This window comes from Gordionus sp. m RMFG-2023, chromosome 3, assembly GCF_954871325.1.
Source record: "Gordionus sp. m RMFG-2023 chromosome 3, tfGorSpeb1-WG-v2, whole genome shotgun sequence".
NCBI classification, from domain to species: domain Eukaryota; kingdom Metazoa; phylum Nematomorpha; class Gordioida; order Chordodea; family Parachordodidae; genus Gordionus; species Gordionus sp. m RMFG-2023.
In genome coordinates this window covers 13680836-13698058 of record NC_088777.1, presented here as the reverse complement: position 1 = coordinate 13698058, position 17223 = coordinate 13680836, and the positions used below count along the sequence as shown (strand labels likewise).

Here is a 17223-nt window from a genome sequence, read left to right as displayed (position 1 = left end):
AAAAAAAATGCATAGTTTAGAATCTAAAAAATCACCGAAAATTGCCAATATCTATTAATATATGTCGCGATAAAGATTAAACAAAATATTATAAATTAGGATAATGTAATAAAGATATCTATCAAAAATATGGAACAATATAATTTTCAATGAAAATTCTATTAAAAATAACTTTTTTCAACCGAAGAATTGTATTAAATACTAGTCGGATATAATTTGTAAATTATTAATATAACAAAATTATCGATAAGTTTAAAAATCTCTTCTATAGAAAGAAATAAATTTATGATCTAAAATGAGTTTTTATAATGAGCATGGATATATTTTTTTTCAAGATACTAATCGAATCCATAAATTATAAGTGTATATTTTTTTTTAAATAATGGACCATTATATTAATCATTAGTAGGACTTTTTTTTAAAAAAAAAGATATCCTAAAAATATTTAAAAAAATTTATTTAATCAATAACTCTCGGCTATGATTAAAGTGACTAGGGCGGACCAACCCGTGAATGGGTGAGCACCTTTACCATTCCCTGTTTGGTCATCATATCTTTCCCAAATATAACCTGTTCGTTTGTATTGAGTTAATATGTTGGTGACAAGATTAAATCTAAGCTTATTGTAAAGGTTTGCTGCCAAAATCCTATTAGTTTCAGATAGTTTGGGATCAACGCCTAATATATGAAAGAATGAAATATATAGCAACAAAAAAATTTAAAAAAAATGAATATTAAAAAAATTATGATAGAAATACTTCCATTTTCTTCTGTCAGGGAATAATGCTTGAGAGCTGAGAGTATCAAGTAATTCAAGTTGATCCAAATGTCGCCTCTCCAATAAGGTGGATCATTTTGCGTGTTAGGCACTTTGTAATAAACCTTAGAGGAAGCCGATAGTGAGCGAATACCTTTTGCGATAAAAAAGAGTGTACATATTAACTGTCATAAAGGAGGACCGCAATAAATTTAAAAAAAATAATGGTAAGAACATACATAACATCAAGGATACGAGCAATAATATGACTAAATATTTTAAAAATAATTTATCAACCAAATATTTGCAGATTTCGAAGAAGTACGTTTTTTTTTATCTAACAATAGATGTTCATAATGAAATATAATTTCTATTGTATTTTTATATTTTCCTCAAATAATAAAATATCTTCTCCTTTAAAAAGAAATATTTCATTCTTTCATAGTTAAAAAAAATAAAGAAAGAAGTTGTTTTTATAAAATGGTACCGAAATTGGTCCAGAGAAGTTCATGATCGGGTAAATCGTGAGTCAATAACCGGTTTAACTTAGTGGATGTCGGATTTAAAAGTTTGAAGATAAAAGGAAATAGAGAAACGTAACCAAAAGTTTCTTTGCCGGCGAATCGAAGGCTGAGGGGAGGTGCGCCGATCGGGATAATTCTCTATTTTTCAATAAACATTTATAATGTAAAATAAAACAAGAGGACATGATATAAAGTAAAATAAAACAAGAGGACAAAAAATAAAAGAGAATGAACTATCATGACCATATTTGAACTAAAAATTTCCAGTAAAGATATAATGTGCAAGATAAATTGATGAAATTATTTTACATAGCCCCTTATCAAGGAAGATATAAAAATAAACAAAATGTCGCAACCTGTTCCCTAACCACATGACCGTCTATGACAACTTTTTCAAGCCTCACTATTGGCGCGTGAATTCCATAATCCGAAAACATTTGTTCCCTTTCATTCCAATGTAGTCTCACTAGTTCCTCTTCTGAACTCAGATAGGAAGCAGCTTTAGCAACACGGATGATATCCTTATTGTACCTAGCAAGCAATGTAGTTATTGAGGGGGATAGAGGATGATTGGCTGGTATTCGATATATATTATTTTAAATTGAACAGTTTCAAAGTTAATTATTATACCTTTTTAAATTAGTGCCTTCCCTTTTAAAGTAGATAAAATAAGTGATTTAAAATAAAGATGTTTGTTAAGAAATATGCCACTAGACTAGATGACGACTATTAATGAAAAAATAAAAACTCAGAAAAAACAATTGCACACAAGTTACGGATTTTTAGTGTGGGCAGAGTAAATTTTATGATGAAACGAACCTCCAAGGAAATCAAAATAAGTTTGAAAAGAAAACAATTTTTATCGCGTCTAATATTTATCATATAAAATTTTATCATTAAGTTATTACCAGTATAGATTTATATAAAAACTTCAAATTTTTTTTTAAAGCTGATAATAAATTCCTAAAAATATACAATAGCTACATATGCAAAGAGAACATCCAGTAGAGTTAAGAAGGAATGAAATAAACTAGGTGAGAATAAAAGTACAGCCAAATTCATTAAGTGATGAAACGATACTCTTCTAATGATGGGAAAAAAATAAACAGATTCTTACAAAGTTTTATCTCTTTCAAGAGCTCAGCTATACTGCCTAACACTTTAGCCCCGAAAGTCATCCAACACCTGAGGTCTAAATGCCTCTCTTGCGCCGATGGGTGTGAGGTCCTGGGATAGTCATCGAGTCCCGATGTCAAAGTTCGTGGATTAAGTTCCAACTTAGTCCAGGGATCTCGACCGCGCCAACGAAAAGTGCCCCTGGAAAGACCTGTCTGGGTGCCATTAAACCAGTCGTACCTAGTGTTATGAAATAAGTTTGTTTATGGTAAAATAGATAAGCATGTGAAGCGGGATAAACAAACTAGTTTAAGGAAAGATCAAAATTATTTTTTAAATGATGTTTGAAGTATGTGATAGGAAATGACGAAAAAAGGATATTTATCGCTTGTTTCTTGATATTTAAGAAGAAAATAACTGCTATCCCTTTGAATAAGTTGCCTAGGTAGACTTATGTATATGTCTGGCTAGGTCTCCAGAATATCGAATCAAATACCGTAATATTCGTATTCGATTCGTAAATTTTGAATATAATAATGTATTATTCGAATTCATAACATGGATAATTCAATTTTATTTTTCAGATATTTTATATTTAGAGTACACAAAAAAAATAAGTCATTGCATAATTTATAATAGTAAGTTAGATATAATTATAATAGAAATAACTAATTATAAAATAAATTTATAAAAAAAGATCATTCTTTCAGGGATAAAGTTTTCCTAATTGTTTCTTATCCTAGAGACAATTGGCTTCTGACAATCATTTTTTGCCTATAAATAGACGCTCACAAGATGTAGAAGAACCCTATTATTATCTCTCCTTCTAAATGCATAATCTTATCATTTATTGTTTAAATTTTAGTTTTAGGAAATTTAAATAAGAAGCTCTTATCACATCACAATCATAAAAAGATTATACTAAAATGACAAAAAATATTTGATTACAAGCAATAAGTTTAATTTATAAAAAAAATTATACGAATATTTGCAAATATTTTTCGAAAAATTCGAATATTTACTAAAATTTAAAAATTTTAAATTTTTTATTCGTCAAAGAGTTTACTCTATTATTTGATTCGAATCGAATAATTTGTTATTCATAGTAAATTTCAAATCGAATAATTTTTGACAGGTCTAGGTATGACCCTAAAATTGCAAATAAATGCATTATTATGTAACGATATGTTAAGTTCGTTTAGTGTAAAAAAGATAGATTCCGATTATTTTTAAATCAAACCCAGATTTGTTTAAACCTTATAAAGGAGTGAAGGTGAGGGCTAATTTAAACGAAAATGGAAAAATAATAAATTATTTTTATACCAAGCCAATGCCCTGGGGAAAATAGCTATCCAAAATTTTGTATCATCAACCTTTCCATCTGTGTCCTTTAGATTTTTGCGAGCCAAAATCAATTTTTCAAGTGCCAAAAAAAGTGTTGGAGGATTAGCATTTCCATCCCTTTGATGAATAATATAAAATGTATGATTTAGACATAATATAACTTTACCTCAAATTTTTATGGTCATGTTTCTCCTTTCATAAATTAATTTTTCCTTTCCCTTTTTTAAAACTTATTCCTTAGACTGTTCTTTACCTTTGTACAACAAATTCTCGAGGAACAACCGATCTGGCTTCGGGCCCGAGAAGTTGTTCTCTAGGTATCCATCCGTATTTGTTAAGGAGATCGAACCACGTAGCCAAGCAATCGCGGACGATCACATGATCCCATTTGCTGAGAATCGATTGGTGAAAACCCTCGTCCCATAAAAATCCACGGGGAAAGAAGGAACGGGATGGGACGGCAGTGAAAAGTTGGGAAGGGAAGTAGGAGTAGATTGGTTCTAAATTTTGTGTCAAAGAAGAAAAAATTTAAAAAATGGGAATAAAATAAATTAAAAAACTATGGAAAGTATGAAAAAGGAAGGAATATAAGGAATAAATGAAAAAGGGAAGAAAAAGATAAAATAATGAAAAGAAAATACAAAATGTTAAATAAAAACCATCTTTTTTATTTCTTTGAGTTATTTCATCGTCACTTGAAGTAGTCGGGGTAAAACTGACTAATGAAGTTCCATAAAAATATCCGATTCCCCCAATAAGATTGCTAAAAGCGGCTCTAGAAATTGATTGATCCTCTGGAGAGCTGAAAGTTGATTGGTTACCTAGATAGATAATAAAAATACAAAATGGCAATTGAATTAATTTAAAAAATGAGAAAAAAATAATGGATAGATTATGGAAAAGAATTATTAAAAAAAAGGTAAGAGAAAGATGAAAAATAAGAGAGTAAAAAAAGGAAATAAATAGAAATGAAGTAAAAATAGAAATGCAAATTATAAAATATCGGATTAGCTGAATGTCTAAATGGAAAGCTAAAAATAAGAAGTGAAAAACTAAAAATAAAGATAGAAATAATAAATGTAGAGATGGAAGGAAATAGTTCAAAAAAAGATTTAAAAAAGAAAACCAGCTTTAGGACCGTAAATTTTTGAGAATTTTGTTTCAAATTTTCGTTTAAATTCCACAAATAATTTGTCGTGTTTTGCCTGCAAGATTTCCTTTTCTTTTTCCTTCGCGGAAACTTGTGTTTTATCAGAATCTCTTTTATATATATTATTTTAAATTATACAATTAAAATAAGGTAAATATTCAATCATTTGTCAATTTTTTAATATTCTTTACAGAAATAAATGAATAATTTTTTTTTAGTTTACAAGATTCTAAATGTCATTTCCATTTTTACGGGTAATTGGCTAGCGATTAGCTGATAAGCGACAAAATCAAAATTTCTGCCATTTTCGTTTTCTAGGTTTCCGCCATCTTCGATGTTATGAGGTAATCCAACTATATTTCCGCGTGAGGAACGCATTACTTGCAAATGATCGTAAACATGCGATGTTAAAGTGTCAGCGGAACCGACACGAGAACCATATAGTGCGACGTGATTATCATCATTTTCTGTCTTGTGTTTCCTTAATAAAGTTTGTATATCAAAATATTTTTTAAAATATATATTGTAAGATTCTTTTTCTAAAAAAATGTTTTAAGGTTAGTTAATTTTATTTAAAAAAAACTTATATTTATATAAATTTCAAGAAAAAATAAAAAAATAAACATGGAAATTTTAAAATGTTTTCCGATCGTATAATCATATCCAGTAATGACGTGGTGGGGTTCAACGGAATTTGAGATATGCAAAAACGTAGAATTCGTTAGAGATGATTGATTTGATGGGGATGGTTCACGGAAAATATATGCTATAAGAGAAATGGATCGATTAAAGGAAGTCCCGGGCTAAAATAAATAAATGAATATTAATAAAAACAGAAATAATATCGTATATTTAATTTTAACTCAATATTTATTTTAGATCGAATTAGAAAACTGAAACTCAAAACTAGGGAAAATTGCTCCTGTAAGGTGTTATTTTTTAAAATTTAACCTACAAATATATTTTTCAAACATACAATGTTAAACTTAGACTTTCAAATATTTCATCGTTTCAAATAAAAAAGAATTTTTGAACTTCATTATAAAAAGAAAAATTAAAAGAACGTAGAAGAAATGATAAATAATTTATGAATAAAAGACTGAATCATTCAAATGAAAAAGGCAAAATTCGTATGGAATAATTTTAACAAAGTCAGGGCAAAAAGTAAATATAACAGGTGCTTAGCCAACGAGACCCCCCTCCCCTGTCGTTGCTAAATTTTTTGAAAAATTATAAATGGATTCATGAATTGTGAAATGTAAGGTATTTTATTTCAAATAGGTTATATCTATTTTAAATTTTAGCAAAAAGTTAAATTATTTTATATTTCTTCCTTGTGTATTAATATTTTTTTTCCACGAAAATTTGAAGCATAAATACTGATGGATATAAAAAAAAATTTATCAACCAAAAACCTTATATATATAACCCAAACCTAATAATAGTCACAATTATAATAACTGATTATTCATTTTCACAATCTGACGCACAATGATTGCAAATAAAACTATTTAACAAAATGAAAGATCTAAAAAAAATAGATAATGAAGAAATAAGGTATTCAGGAGGTTCAGAATAGAATTATTTTCAAGTCTTCTTGTGCTAAGAAGTAGAAAACTGCACGACATGATGAAACCTTTGACATTAAGCTGTTACCATTTTTGGATCTATGATTTTATTTTGATTGCCCTTGGAGAAATATCAGAATGGCCTAAACCGATATCTCACCTGAAGTTGTTACATTATTAGATTCGATAGGACAGCTGATTTTTTTTCACATTGGGATGTATTAATAAATTATTTAATTAAACAACAATTTTATGCAATATTTTTCAAAAAAATGGAATGGATTTAGATGTTGTTACACTAAAATTGTTATATTAGAACTTAGAAAATAAGAGATAATATTGACCAATAATTTCGAGATTTATGTAAATGTTGAGCGAAAGCAAGATTATGATTTTGAGATTCAATCGTTTCAACATTAACGTGGACTCAATGGATCTAGATACAGATACAGACACATTTTCTAAAAATGGATCTAGATACAGAGACATCGTCTAAAAACGTATCCAGTTATAATTTAATTATACTTATATACAGGGTTCGCCGTTGTTCTCGAACAAAAACTGTTAATATGAGAGCATAAAATAAGTAAACAATATTTTTATATAAATTGCTTTTACATCATAAACTTATAATTTATTCATTAAAAGTTAGCGGAATATCTATAAAATTATTTTTTAAAATTTTAAATAAATTTATTTGCATAAATAAATTTTGTGCATCAATGGTATTGTTTTTAATAATTAATGGGCGTCAACAAGGATTTATATATTTCTTTACATGATAAAAATATCCTACATAATCTTGAGCTGATATCTATAGATATAAATTGAAGAAAACTCATATTTAATGAAAATTTATATATTTTTTTTAATATTAATAGATCCATATATCTCTCCCAAAATCCTACATTAGCCTCATCGATGGCCAATGGAGGTCTAAAAGTTACCTGTGATCTGGGCATATAATAAGATAACCGTCTCCTCGACCAGGTGTAAAAACCACTTAAAGGGGTTGATGTCAGGAAGGGCATTCGATTGTAAAAACCAAAAACCTTGCTACAAAATTTCCTAATGATTACAACAAAGCGTGGGTGGGGTATAGCCCAAAGTTCCCTATGGGCCTCCTCATCTGCCTATGACAAAAAGAAGGATGGGAAACCTGGTGGAACCATGATTCGTGAAAATACTTATGAGGGTCATAAACGAACTGATAATAAGTGGAGAAACCAGTTTACAGGGGATGGAGTAAGGGTCGCAACATGGAATGTTAGGAGTATGACGGGAAGAGCGGGAGAAGTGGTCAATATATTACAAAAAAAGCATATAGATGTGTGTTGCATACAAGAAATCAGATGGAGGTAATGGCGCAAGAACGATTGGCAAGACAAGTGAAAAGTATAAATTCTTCTAGCAAGGAAGTAATGACGGTAAGGCTGATGTTGGTTGGCGGAAAAATTGGTGGACAAAGTAGTAAAAATTTAGCAATATTATTCATTAGTACAAGTGTAAATGTGAAGACCTTTTCTCCATTATGGAGAATAAAAAATCTCTGATAGCTTTCCTTGATATAGGTTTAATTACAAAACAAATTATTGAAAAATTAGTGCAATTGCAAAAAAAAACTAAATTTCCATTTATGAACGATATTTATTCTATATTTTTTTGTGATTTACATACCAAATTATATGGCTATAATATTTAATATTATATTTGCTCTCTATTTTGTATTTTTAAAAATTTTATCATTTGAGTTCAAAGTTGTCATTTTATAAATATGATTGATTTTAATAAATTTTTAATATTCCAAAAAAAAATTTTAATATTAAAAATATATCTCCCCCCCCCCCCCCCCCCCCTGTAAAAAATTCCTGGGTGTATCCTGAAATGTAAAGTTACTTAAATAAATAGAAAAGGAATGAAAATATAAAATAAAATCAAATAATTTGTTTTAAATTTATCTATTTTAAAAAATTTGAGAATACTGTCAAAATTAAGGAACTAATGAGATTTCAATATATATTATTAACCAGATTTTGTATTTTGATCTTGACAGTCCAATCTCCACCATATTTGTTAGGATGTTTGACAAAGCTACTTATTATTCCATATTCATTGTCTATGATTTCATGTTCTCCAAAATTTCTGCCATCATGTGACAACCAGCCATATCTTATAGGGGTTTTCAGATAAAAAATAAAATGAAATTCATATCATGAGTATATATATTTAGTTAAAATTTGGATAAAATATTTGATATCAAACCTTACTAATTTATCATCTTGATTACACCAATGTCTTATAGGCATAATTTTACCATTAGACAAATGAGTGTACCACATGATACCAAAAAGAAGTGAAGATGGAGATCTAGACTTCAAACCAAAATATACATTTGGGCGATAAGAGCCCCAAAATAATTCTGGTGAATCCAATGGCTTAAATGACTCAGTAACCTTTGGTAAAGCAATAGGCGTTGTCAAAGTAAAACTATATATATAAGATAATATATATCAAATTAGTTAAGGTATACATTTGATATTTAAAATATGAATAATACAGGGCATAACAACCAAGAGTAGCCAACAAAATCAGGTAAGATATAATTTTAAAGCTATATGGGCTGCTAGACTTCTTTTTATTTCTATGTTTAGGTTTGAAGTCATCATTATAAGAATTCTTGCTTTGCTTACGATTTCTAAGCATACTTTTTAAACTTTAAAAAACGTGTAAAATGAAATCAGCTGGATTAAAAATTCTGACCGCGCAATAATAAGAGCAACATATTATTTATGGGCAACAATATGTTTTAAAAAAAAAGTTCTACTATATATATATGTGCAATTTTTATCCATATTTTGAAGCTAGGTATAATTGGCTTAATTGGTCTTATATACTTTTATATTAGAAATTTTACTTTTATACGAGTATGGTCTTTATTATAAATTGCCTATCAAATTTTATTTTACAATAAAATTATTTATCATATTAATATAAAAGCATGGTAATAATTTCCAAACAAGTGTAAGGAATTTATTTAGAAGAAGTAAGTATGCATATAGTTGATATTCCTCTATTATATAGAATTAGTTACAAAATACTAGGTAAAATTTCACTTTACAGACATATTTGACAGTTAGAGAATATATTACAAGTTAATACTTTAACAAATTTTACTAATCAATGCTCTTGATAATAAATATAAAAACAATTTGCATACAATTATTTAACGCCATCTATTTATTATAAATAAAATATTATAAATTAATCTTCATATTATTTATCTCACAATGTCTTTAAAAAATATTTTCTGATGTCCTTAACAATATTTTATATTCTGTAAAATATGTAATTCGCTATATTGGTAAAAATTAAATGATTGTCATATTATAATTGATAAAATTAGATATACTGTAAATCTACGACATATAATATTCCACTGTATTGTAGTTTAATTTTTTATTAATTTATGATTTAATTTCATCAATAGTTTTATAATTATATTTTACTTTTATTAAGATAAATAAATTAAAATTACTCACTTTATAAAAAATTATATTTGAAATCTATATTATAATTTTCCGATGTCCTCACTACGTCATCGTGACGTCATGTCATCGGTACGTATTTATTTTTATTTGTTGATTTTATTTATTTATTTTATACAAACAGATGAATGGAATTTTGAGAATTAATGGTGTACACATACCTAACATGGATTGAGAGATTTGAAATCGTCTTTGAATTGATAAAAACAATATTCCCTCAACTTTGTAAATATGAATGAAACTATTTATTCCACTTAATCCTTTCTTTATTTTTTAGATTACCTTATCAATTTTCAGCTCATATTATCAATTACACGTTAATGAAATCTCTACAAGATACTCAACTTGTATATTTATTTTGAACATACTCGCAATTTTTGTCAGTACTTACATTACAATTTTTTATACTCACATTTTTTTTCATAACCAATAATTAAGAAGATAACCAAGTATATTCAAATATTTAAATATTCTTCTCCTAACCTATTTATAATCTCCAATCCTTATAAATAACTCTCTCTTTATTTTTTTCCCCTCCCTTAATGAATTTATTTATCACTAAATTTTATTATCTCATTCTTTTCTTTCTATCTCTATTATCTATTAACCACTATTTCTCAAAACCTTATCAATTCCTTTAATTTAATTTTTATAATATAATAATTTATACCTTCTTTCCCCCCCCCCTTTTAATCTAATTACCTAACAATTAATTAACCTTAATCTTAATAACATTACATTCATCATGTTATTTTTTTAACTTTTAGAATATCATAATAGGCTTGATAAGTCCCCCAAAAATTTTTTTTGGTGATAGCCACATCTTATCATCCTTTAATTTAATTTTTATTATTTTTATAATATAATAATTTATACCTTCTTTTTTCCCCTCTTTTTTAATCTTATTTTTTAATTACCTTACAATTAATTAACCTTAATCTTAAAAACATTACATTCATTATGTTATTTTTTAACTTTTAGAATATCATAATAGGCTTGATAAGTCCCCCCAAAATTTTTTTTGATGATAGCCCTTCAACTACTAGAAATATGCATCTAATATTGACCCATCTACTGGTTTTACATTATTTTAATGTTTGTTTAATTTCAACAATAGTTTATTTATATTTTTGCCTGATTTCTTTGTTTGTCTAGGCTATCCCTAATTCCTCACATTGCTACAAAACATGATGAATCTATTATTAAAGATAAGCAAAGAAAATAATGACGTTTAAACAAACGTCTTTCTCGTTATAGAGTCACTGGTAGACAAAATAATAAAGAACTACTCTTGAAATGAACTCATCTGGAGGTTTATTTTGTTTTTTTTATCTTATGTTTTATATCTATATTTATTTTATTTTCACCCAGTTCTCCAAATTAAACTATCACCACTACCACAATCCCTATGCCTCCGCTTATTTTTTAACAAATATAAACATTTAATTCTGTACTAACATTCACTTCACTAGGAGTTAATATAAATATTACTTTATCCGATTCTCTGAGAAACTTTCATGAATATTTAGAGGAATGTTCAAACTTGAATGTACACTACGGCCAATTTCATCAACTTTATTAATGGAAAAATATGCAGTAGTTCTGTCGTGGCCTTTAAAACAATACTTACGACCGTTTTATGGTTGAGTTAACATTGTCGTTCATGATTCTACTTTAGAAGGGGATACCAATGCTGACATTGACAGAAATATCGTTTTGCGTGTTCAAACTTGAATGTACAGTACGGCCAATTTCATCAACTTTATTAATGGAAATATATGCAGTAGTTCTGTCGTGGCCTTTATAACAATACTTCGACCGTTTTATGGTTGAGTTAACATTGTCGTTCATGATTCTATTTTAGAGGAGGATACCAATGCTGACATTGACAGAAATATCGTTTTGCGTTCTTCTTTTACCAGTATCCCAAGGCATAGGCATATCATCTTTATCAGGACATTATGTGTTTTGTACACTGCTTTGTTAATCCGTCATCACTTTCATCTACAACCCTAAATGATATAAAATTATACATTAATTATTTCCTCTCCAGACGATCGTCCAGATTTATTTTGTCGCTTTTTCCATCAAAAATTAAAATGTTAACAAGGATTTGCTCTTAATTTTATCAAATACATAATAAATAATCTTCATTATTTTTTAAAAAGATTATCCTAAATTTATATGTCAATAAAAAAAAATATCTTAAAAAATATATAAATAATTTGCATATAAGTTTCATTAGTGTGGCATTTTTGTAATTTAAATAGACAGCATTTTTTTCTTACTTAACATAAAAAAATAATCCCTTATCAAATTCTTTGACAAATAATTTCAGAAATGTAAGACATACATTAAATTTATCTGAAAAACAACAATAACCCTATATAATAAACAACATATATTTTAGTTATAATTTTAATTGATCATATTACAAAAAGGTATAAGAGTCGGTTATTTTTATTTTATTTGTCATGATTCTCTAATAAGTGGTTTCCCAGGCCTTCCCAGTTTCCCTTAATACGGAATTTACATGTTTTTTTTCCATATTAGACTAATTGGTAAATCAGATATTTCCCGTTCATGTGATGATATTTAAAATTTAACTATCTCCGAGGCGGGAAAAAATTTTCAAAATTATAATGGGTAGAACTGGGCTTGGAACCTCAAAATTAATATTAGCTTGCACCTGACTTGGGAACATCTTTTACAAATTATTAAGGGTTGAGCTGGGCTTGATAAACATTTTTAAAACTATAAGATCTTGGATGCTTCCTAATATTGTGAACTTGAACCTGGCATGACACCTTTTGTAAAAAATGAATAAAAATCTCATTCCCCGTCATTTTTGACGGGCTTTCTATTAGTATTATATTATTTAGTAATTTTATGGATCTATTATTAATAATTATAATACATTCCACTTTTGTTTTAAGACTTATTTTATATTCCATTTCTTAAAAAGCATTTTTGGTTCACTTTTTTTATATTTAAATGCTTTTATCCAAAAATGTTTAAATTATGATGAATATTTTTATAAATAAATATTAACTTTTACATTCTTTCTTTCAAATTATTGTTTACGTTATATGCATACATTTTTGGGGGTCAGGGAGTTGGGGGAGGACTAAGGGGGATATTTTTTATTACCTTAAAATGATATTCACAAAAAGTGATAAATTTCTGCCCCCCTGGCTACGCCTATGCGACAGATCATGATTGAATGTACTAAATATTAGTAAAACGAGAATATTATTAATAATAGTATGCAGAACTGATAGATATAATGCAAAATATTTAGTCTTAACTAATTTAATTCCTGCATTTATCAATCATATTATATTATACTATGAAATTAATATAGAATGATCTGTTATTTTCTTATTATTTATTATTCAAATTAATATCCTAAAATAATATTATACATTGCTAAAATTATATGTATAAATCATTATAATATATTTTTTAAATAATAATGAATTATAGAAATAAAATAAAATATGATTCAGTATAAAATAAAAAATAATATAACTGCCCCGGCCACTTATTACCAACAGGAACAAAGATTTCTATTTTGGTTGATATTTATATTACATATAGCCTATTATATAATTTAAGAAATCATATTTCTTAACTTTGTTATTGGTGACTTGGTGATGGGATTTGAAATCGGAAAATGTTGGCTTGCGCGAATGCCAAACAAAAAAAACAGCTTATACTAATATGGTTTATATTAAGCAGCCGCCATTCAAAATAGAAAATAATATTGAAGATTTACAACTTATTAATAATTATATTCCAAATTCCTGCGCCAGGCGTTAGAAAATATTATTATTAGCTGATAAGTTGCCACACATCAATAGGCATAAATAGAGATGCCCCAAAAAAATTAATTTGAAATTTTAGCAAATAAAATCATATTAAATAAAATCATATTAAAGGGAAATAAATCCTGAACTTATATTATTAAGTTTCCTATTAACAATGAAATAAGACTTGATATTTATAATAACACAATATCCGATAGTGTAATCTAGATAAAGAAATAAAACCTAATGACGAAATTAAAAGCGATATAACAGGATTAATAGAGCAAAATTAAAAACGAAGTATTGAAAATATTTAAAAACATATAGTTTAATTTTTAAAAGTGGGGGCAAAGAAATATATAAATATTATATTAAAATTTAGTAGGGCGTTGCTCTAGCCCGGTCTTCGAAAATTATCCTTCCGTATACAACATGTAGGAAATTGAATATTTTCTTTTCGATAATTCTTCACCATTCCACATTTTGGCAGTGCAGAAGACTCATATTTATGTCATGTGGCCAATATATAAAATAATGAGCTGTTATCATCAAATATATATTGAAATATACATGGTAATTATTTGGAGGCAACTGGATAAATATAAAATTAACATATATGGAAATAAAACAATAAATAATAAAAACATACTATGCAGGGTAATCAATGTCAGGCGCAGATTTTTAGTTACTGTGGGCTTATCGTTAAATATTTGCAAAAGATTTAAAAAAGGTGTAATCTAAAATATGGGGGGGGGGATAATTTATTTATTGACCGCAAAAATATACGATATTTTTTTGTATACATGCATCTATAACTAACCTTATTTTGTATTCTCATCGGATTTTCATGGCTACCAGTAGATCTAGAACGGGGAAGGCGTTTGTTGACTCGGGGAAGACGTTTGTTGACTCGCCATAATAGATTCAACATGTTTTGTAGCAATATAAACAGCCAGAACTAACCTAAATTCTTACAAGTTAACTTAGATATAACAAAATGCCTTTTACTCTCAATTATATAACATTGATCATTAACGACGATCCATATTTAACATAACCCATTTATTTAAAATTATCTTTATTCCCAATAAAACAACAACAATCTAATATAATATGTAGAAAAATATAATAAATAAATAATAATTATCCAATTCTTCATTTCCCGAAGGTCCACAGCTGACATTCAAAGATCCACAGCTGACATCTTATCCAATATCTCCCAATCTTCAACTAGGGGTTTTTCCTAACAATGAAACACACCCCGTGATCATCATCTCTTCTTCTTTCCCCAAGGAAAACTTAATTCCCCTGTCAGAAAATAACTGACATTTTATGCATTATATTAAATTTACTTCTTCTTTTTCAACAATTACAACAAGATAATTAAAGAAATAAAACCTTAAATAAAATAATAAACTAAACTTGCAGTTAATATAGGCGCAGGTCCTTATTAAATGTGGTTGTATCATTACATATTAGCAAGAATCTAAAAAAAAGGTGTAATCGTAAATATAACAATATTGAATAACACTATTTTGTCAAGATGGGAGTATTTCTTGCTTATCACGATTTTTAGCTAGTTTAATTTGCTGATTTATGGCTATATTTCTATATCTCTTTGTCTGTTTATGAAAGTATATAATTATTTGCAGAATCCAAAGGAATTTAGTAATATTTAGCTCTGGTCATAATATCATGATAGTTGTCACATTTTGATTTTACGATATTCGTATAGATAAGCATGTAAAATGTTTTTTTACGGGAGGGAGGGTTTTTAGTAGTTTTTCAGCATATATGTTATTTTTATTCTTTAAAAATATTAATTTTTACAAATATTTTTTGTAATGATTAAAAATGGGGGTAGGGGAAATATAGATAAAATTATTTATTAGCCAAAATGATATATATGGAGAAAGAAAATTTGTGGAGGGGGAGATCCTTGTTTATCAATGAATGTATTATGGTCTTGATAAGGTATTTATTTTATTATCGTATTGTGATTTTTGTAACATTATTGAATGTTATATTTTTTAAATTATCACATTAGGCCCTTCTACACTCCCTAAGCCAATGCTGATATTAATCTATCTAAATAGGAAACCTGATCAAAATTAGTAGTAGAAAAGGAAATCCAAATTAGTAAAAAATATATCAAAATTAATGTCATATCCCTCTACCTCCCTTTATATTTATTTAGCATTACAGTTTAATTCTGATGACAATAGAGTCTTCTCAATCCCCTATACACCTCCATTTTCAATTACTATATTGCGTTCCCACCCCTTTCCCTACCCATGGTAGGGGTGCCTGGGTTCATAGAGAAGAATAAATGATAATATTTGCTTATAAGCCAATAAATTACTATTAATTCATGATAAACATTTTTGGTTATCACTCACTAGCAGAACATAATCAAGGTCAACCGTATAAGCCTGATCAACTTAATTGACGAAGGAAGTGCTTTTCCAAAGTTCGCGTATACTTCTATTAAATTGATCATTCTTTTATCGTATTACTTATTATAGCACGTTCTCAATCACCACACACACACTTATTACTGATAAATTCTTTATCTTTAAATGTTTCTTTTTCCCTTTTAAAAAAATATATAGTAATACACTAGAGAAAGAAAAAATTTAAGATAAGACGTTTAAAATACCCCCCCCCCCCTTCACCTCCAATTAAAATGAATCGAATAATTTACTATTTGTATTCATGGCAGAGACCTGCAGATGTACCATTTATAAGGCCAGGCCCGGATCCGGGCCGGGCTTATGGCCGGGCTTATGGCCGGGCTTGCAGGTCTCTGATTCGTAGGATTAATGAAAATTACTTTGTATTCAATATTATTATTTTTTTTTATTGCACATCTAATTTTAAACTGAAAAATTTACTATAATAATTTGATTACGAAGATAAGAAAAAGAATCAATTTCTTAAGGGAATAAATTGATTGCATTTGTGAACAATTCATAGGACACAAATTATGATTATCATTTATCACAGTTTTATATGACAATTCTAAATTTAAAATGAATAAAAATGGAGAATAAATAACAAATAAATTAAATTTTAATTTTCCTCCTAAATTATGAAAATATGAGAATAAAATTGGACAGCTATGTTCGAGATATTCTGAATATAAAATACTTGGATAAAAAGACGCTGGATAAAAGGACACTGGGCTAAACAACGAAAAAGGACATAAAAATACCTAATTGAAATTTAGAAGTAAAATATCGAGATTTTTTAATAAAAAATTATTAATTTCTTATTCACCTAAGTCTTACTCTTATCTATTTTTATTTTATTTACTCAATATGAATATTTTTTCAACAATGGATGCACCTATTTTCGGTTTATTAGTTAGGAGTGAAGGCCTGATATGTGGGCTAGTAGTATATGAGAAT

At 27.6% G+C, this 17223-nt stretch overlaps 1 protein-coding gene across 1 annotated transcript; it reads right to left on the bottom strand.

Moving 5' to 3' along the window:
* Positions 1-220: 220 nt before the first annotated feature.
* On the bottom strand, positions 221-8828 carry LOC135926067 (mannosyl-oligosaccharide glucosidase-like). The gene is made up of 13 exons (XM_065461735.1): positions 8722-8828; positions 8487-8628; positions 5516-5694; positions 5115-5372; positions 4868-5001; positions 4401-4562; positions 3995-4241; positions 3721-3858; positions 2399-2637; positions 1638-1855; positions 1245-1419; positions 759-911; positions 221-678 (listed from the first exon to the last, which is right to left on the bottom strand). Exons 1-13 carry the CDS (start codon positions 8796-8798, stop codon positions 464-466), a joined length of 2337 nt encoding a protein of 778 aa, XP_065317807.1. The 5' UTR covers positions 8799-8828; the 3' UTR covers positions 221-463.
* Positions 8829-17223: the final 8395 nt, after the last annotated feature.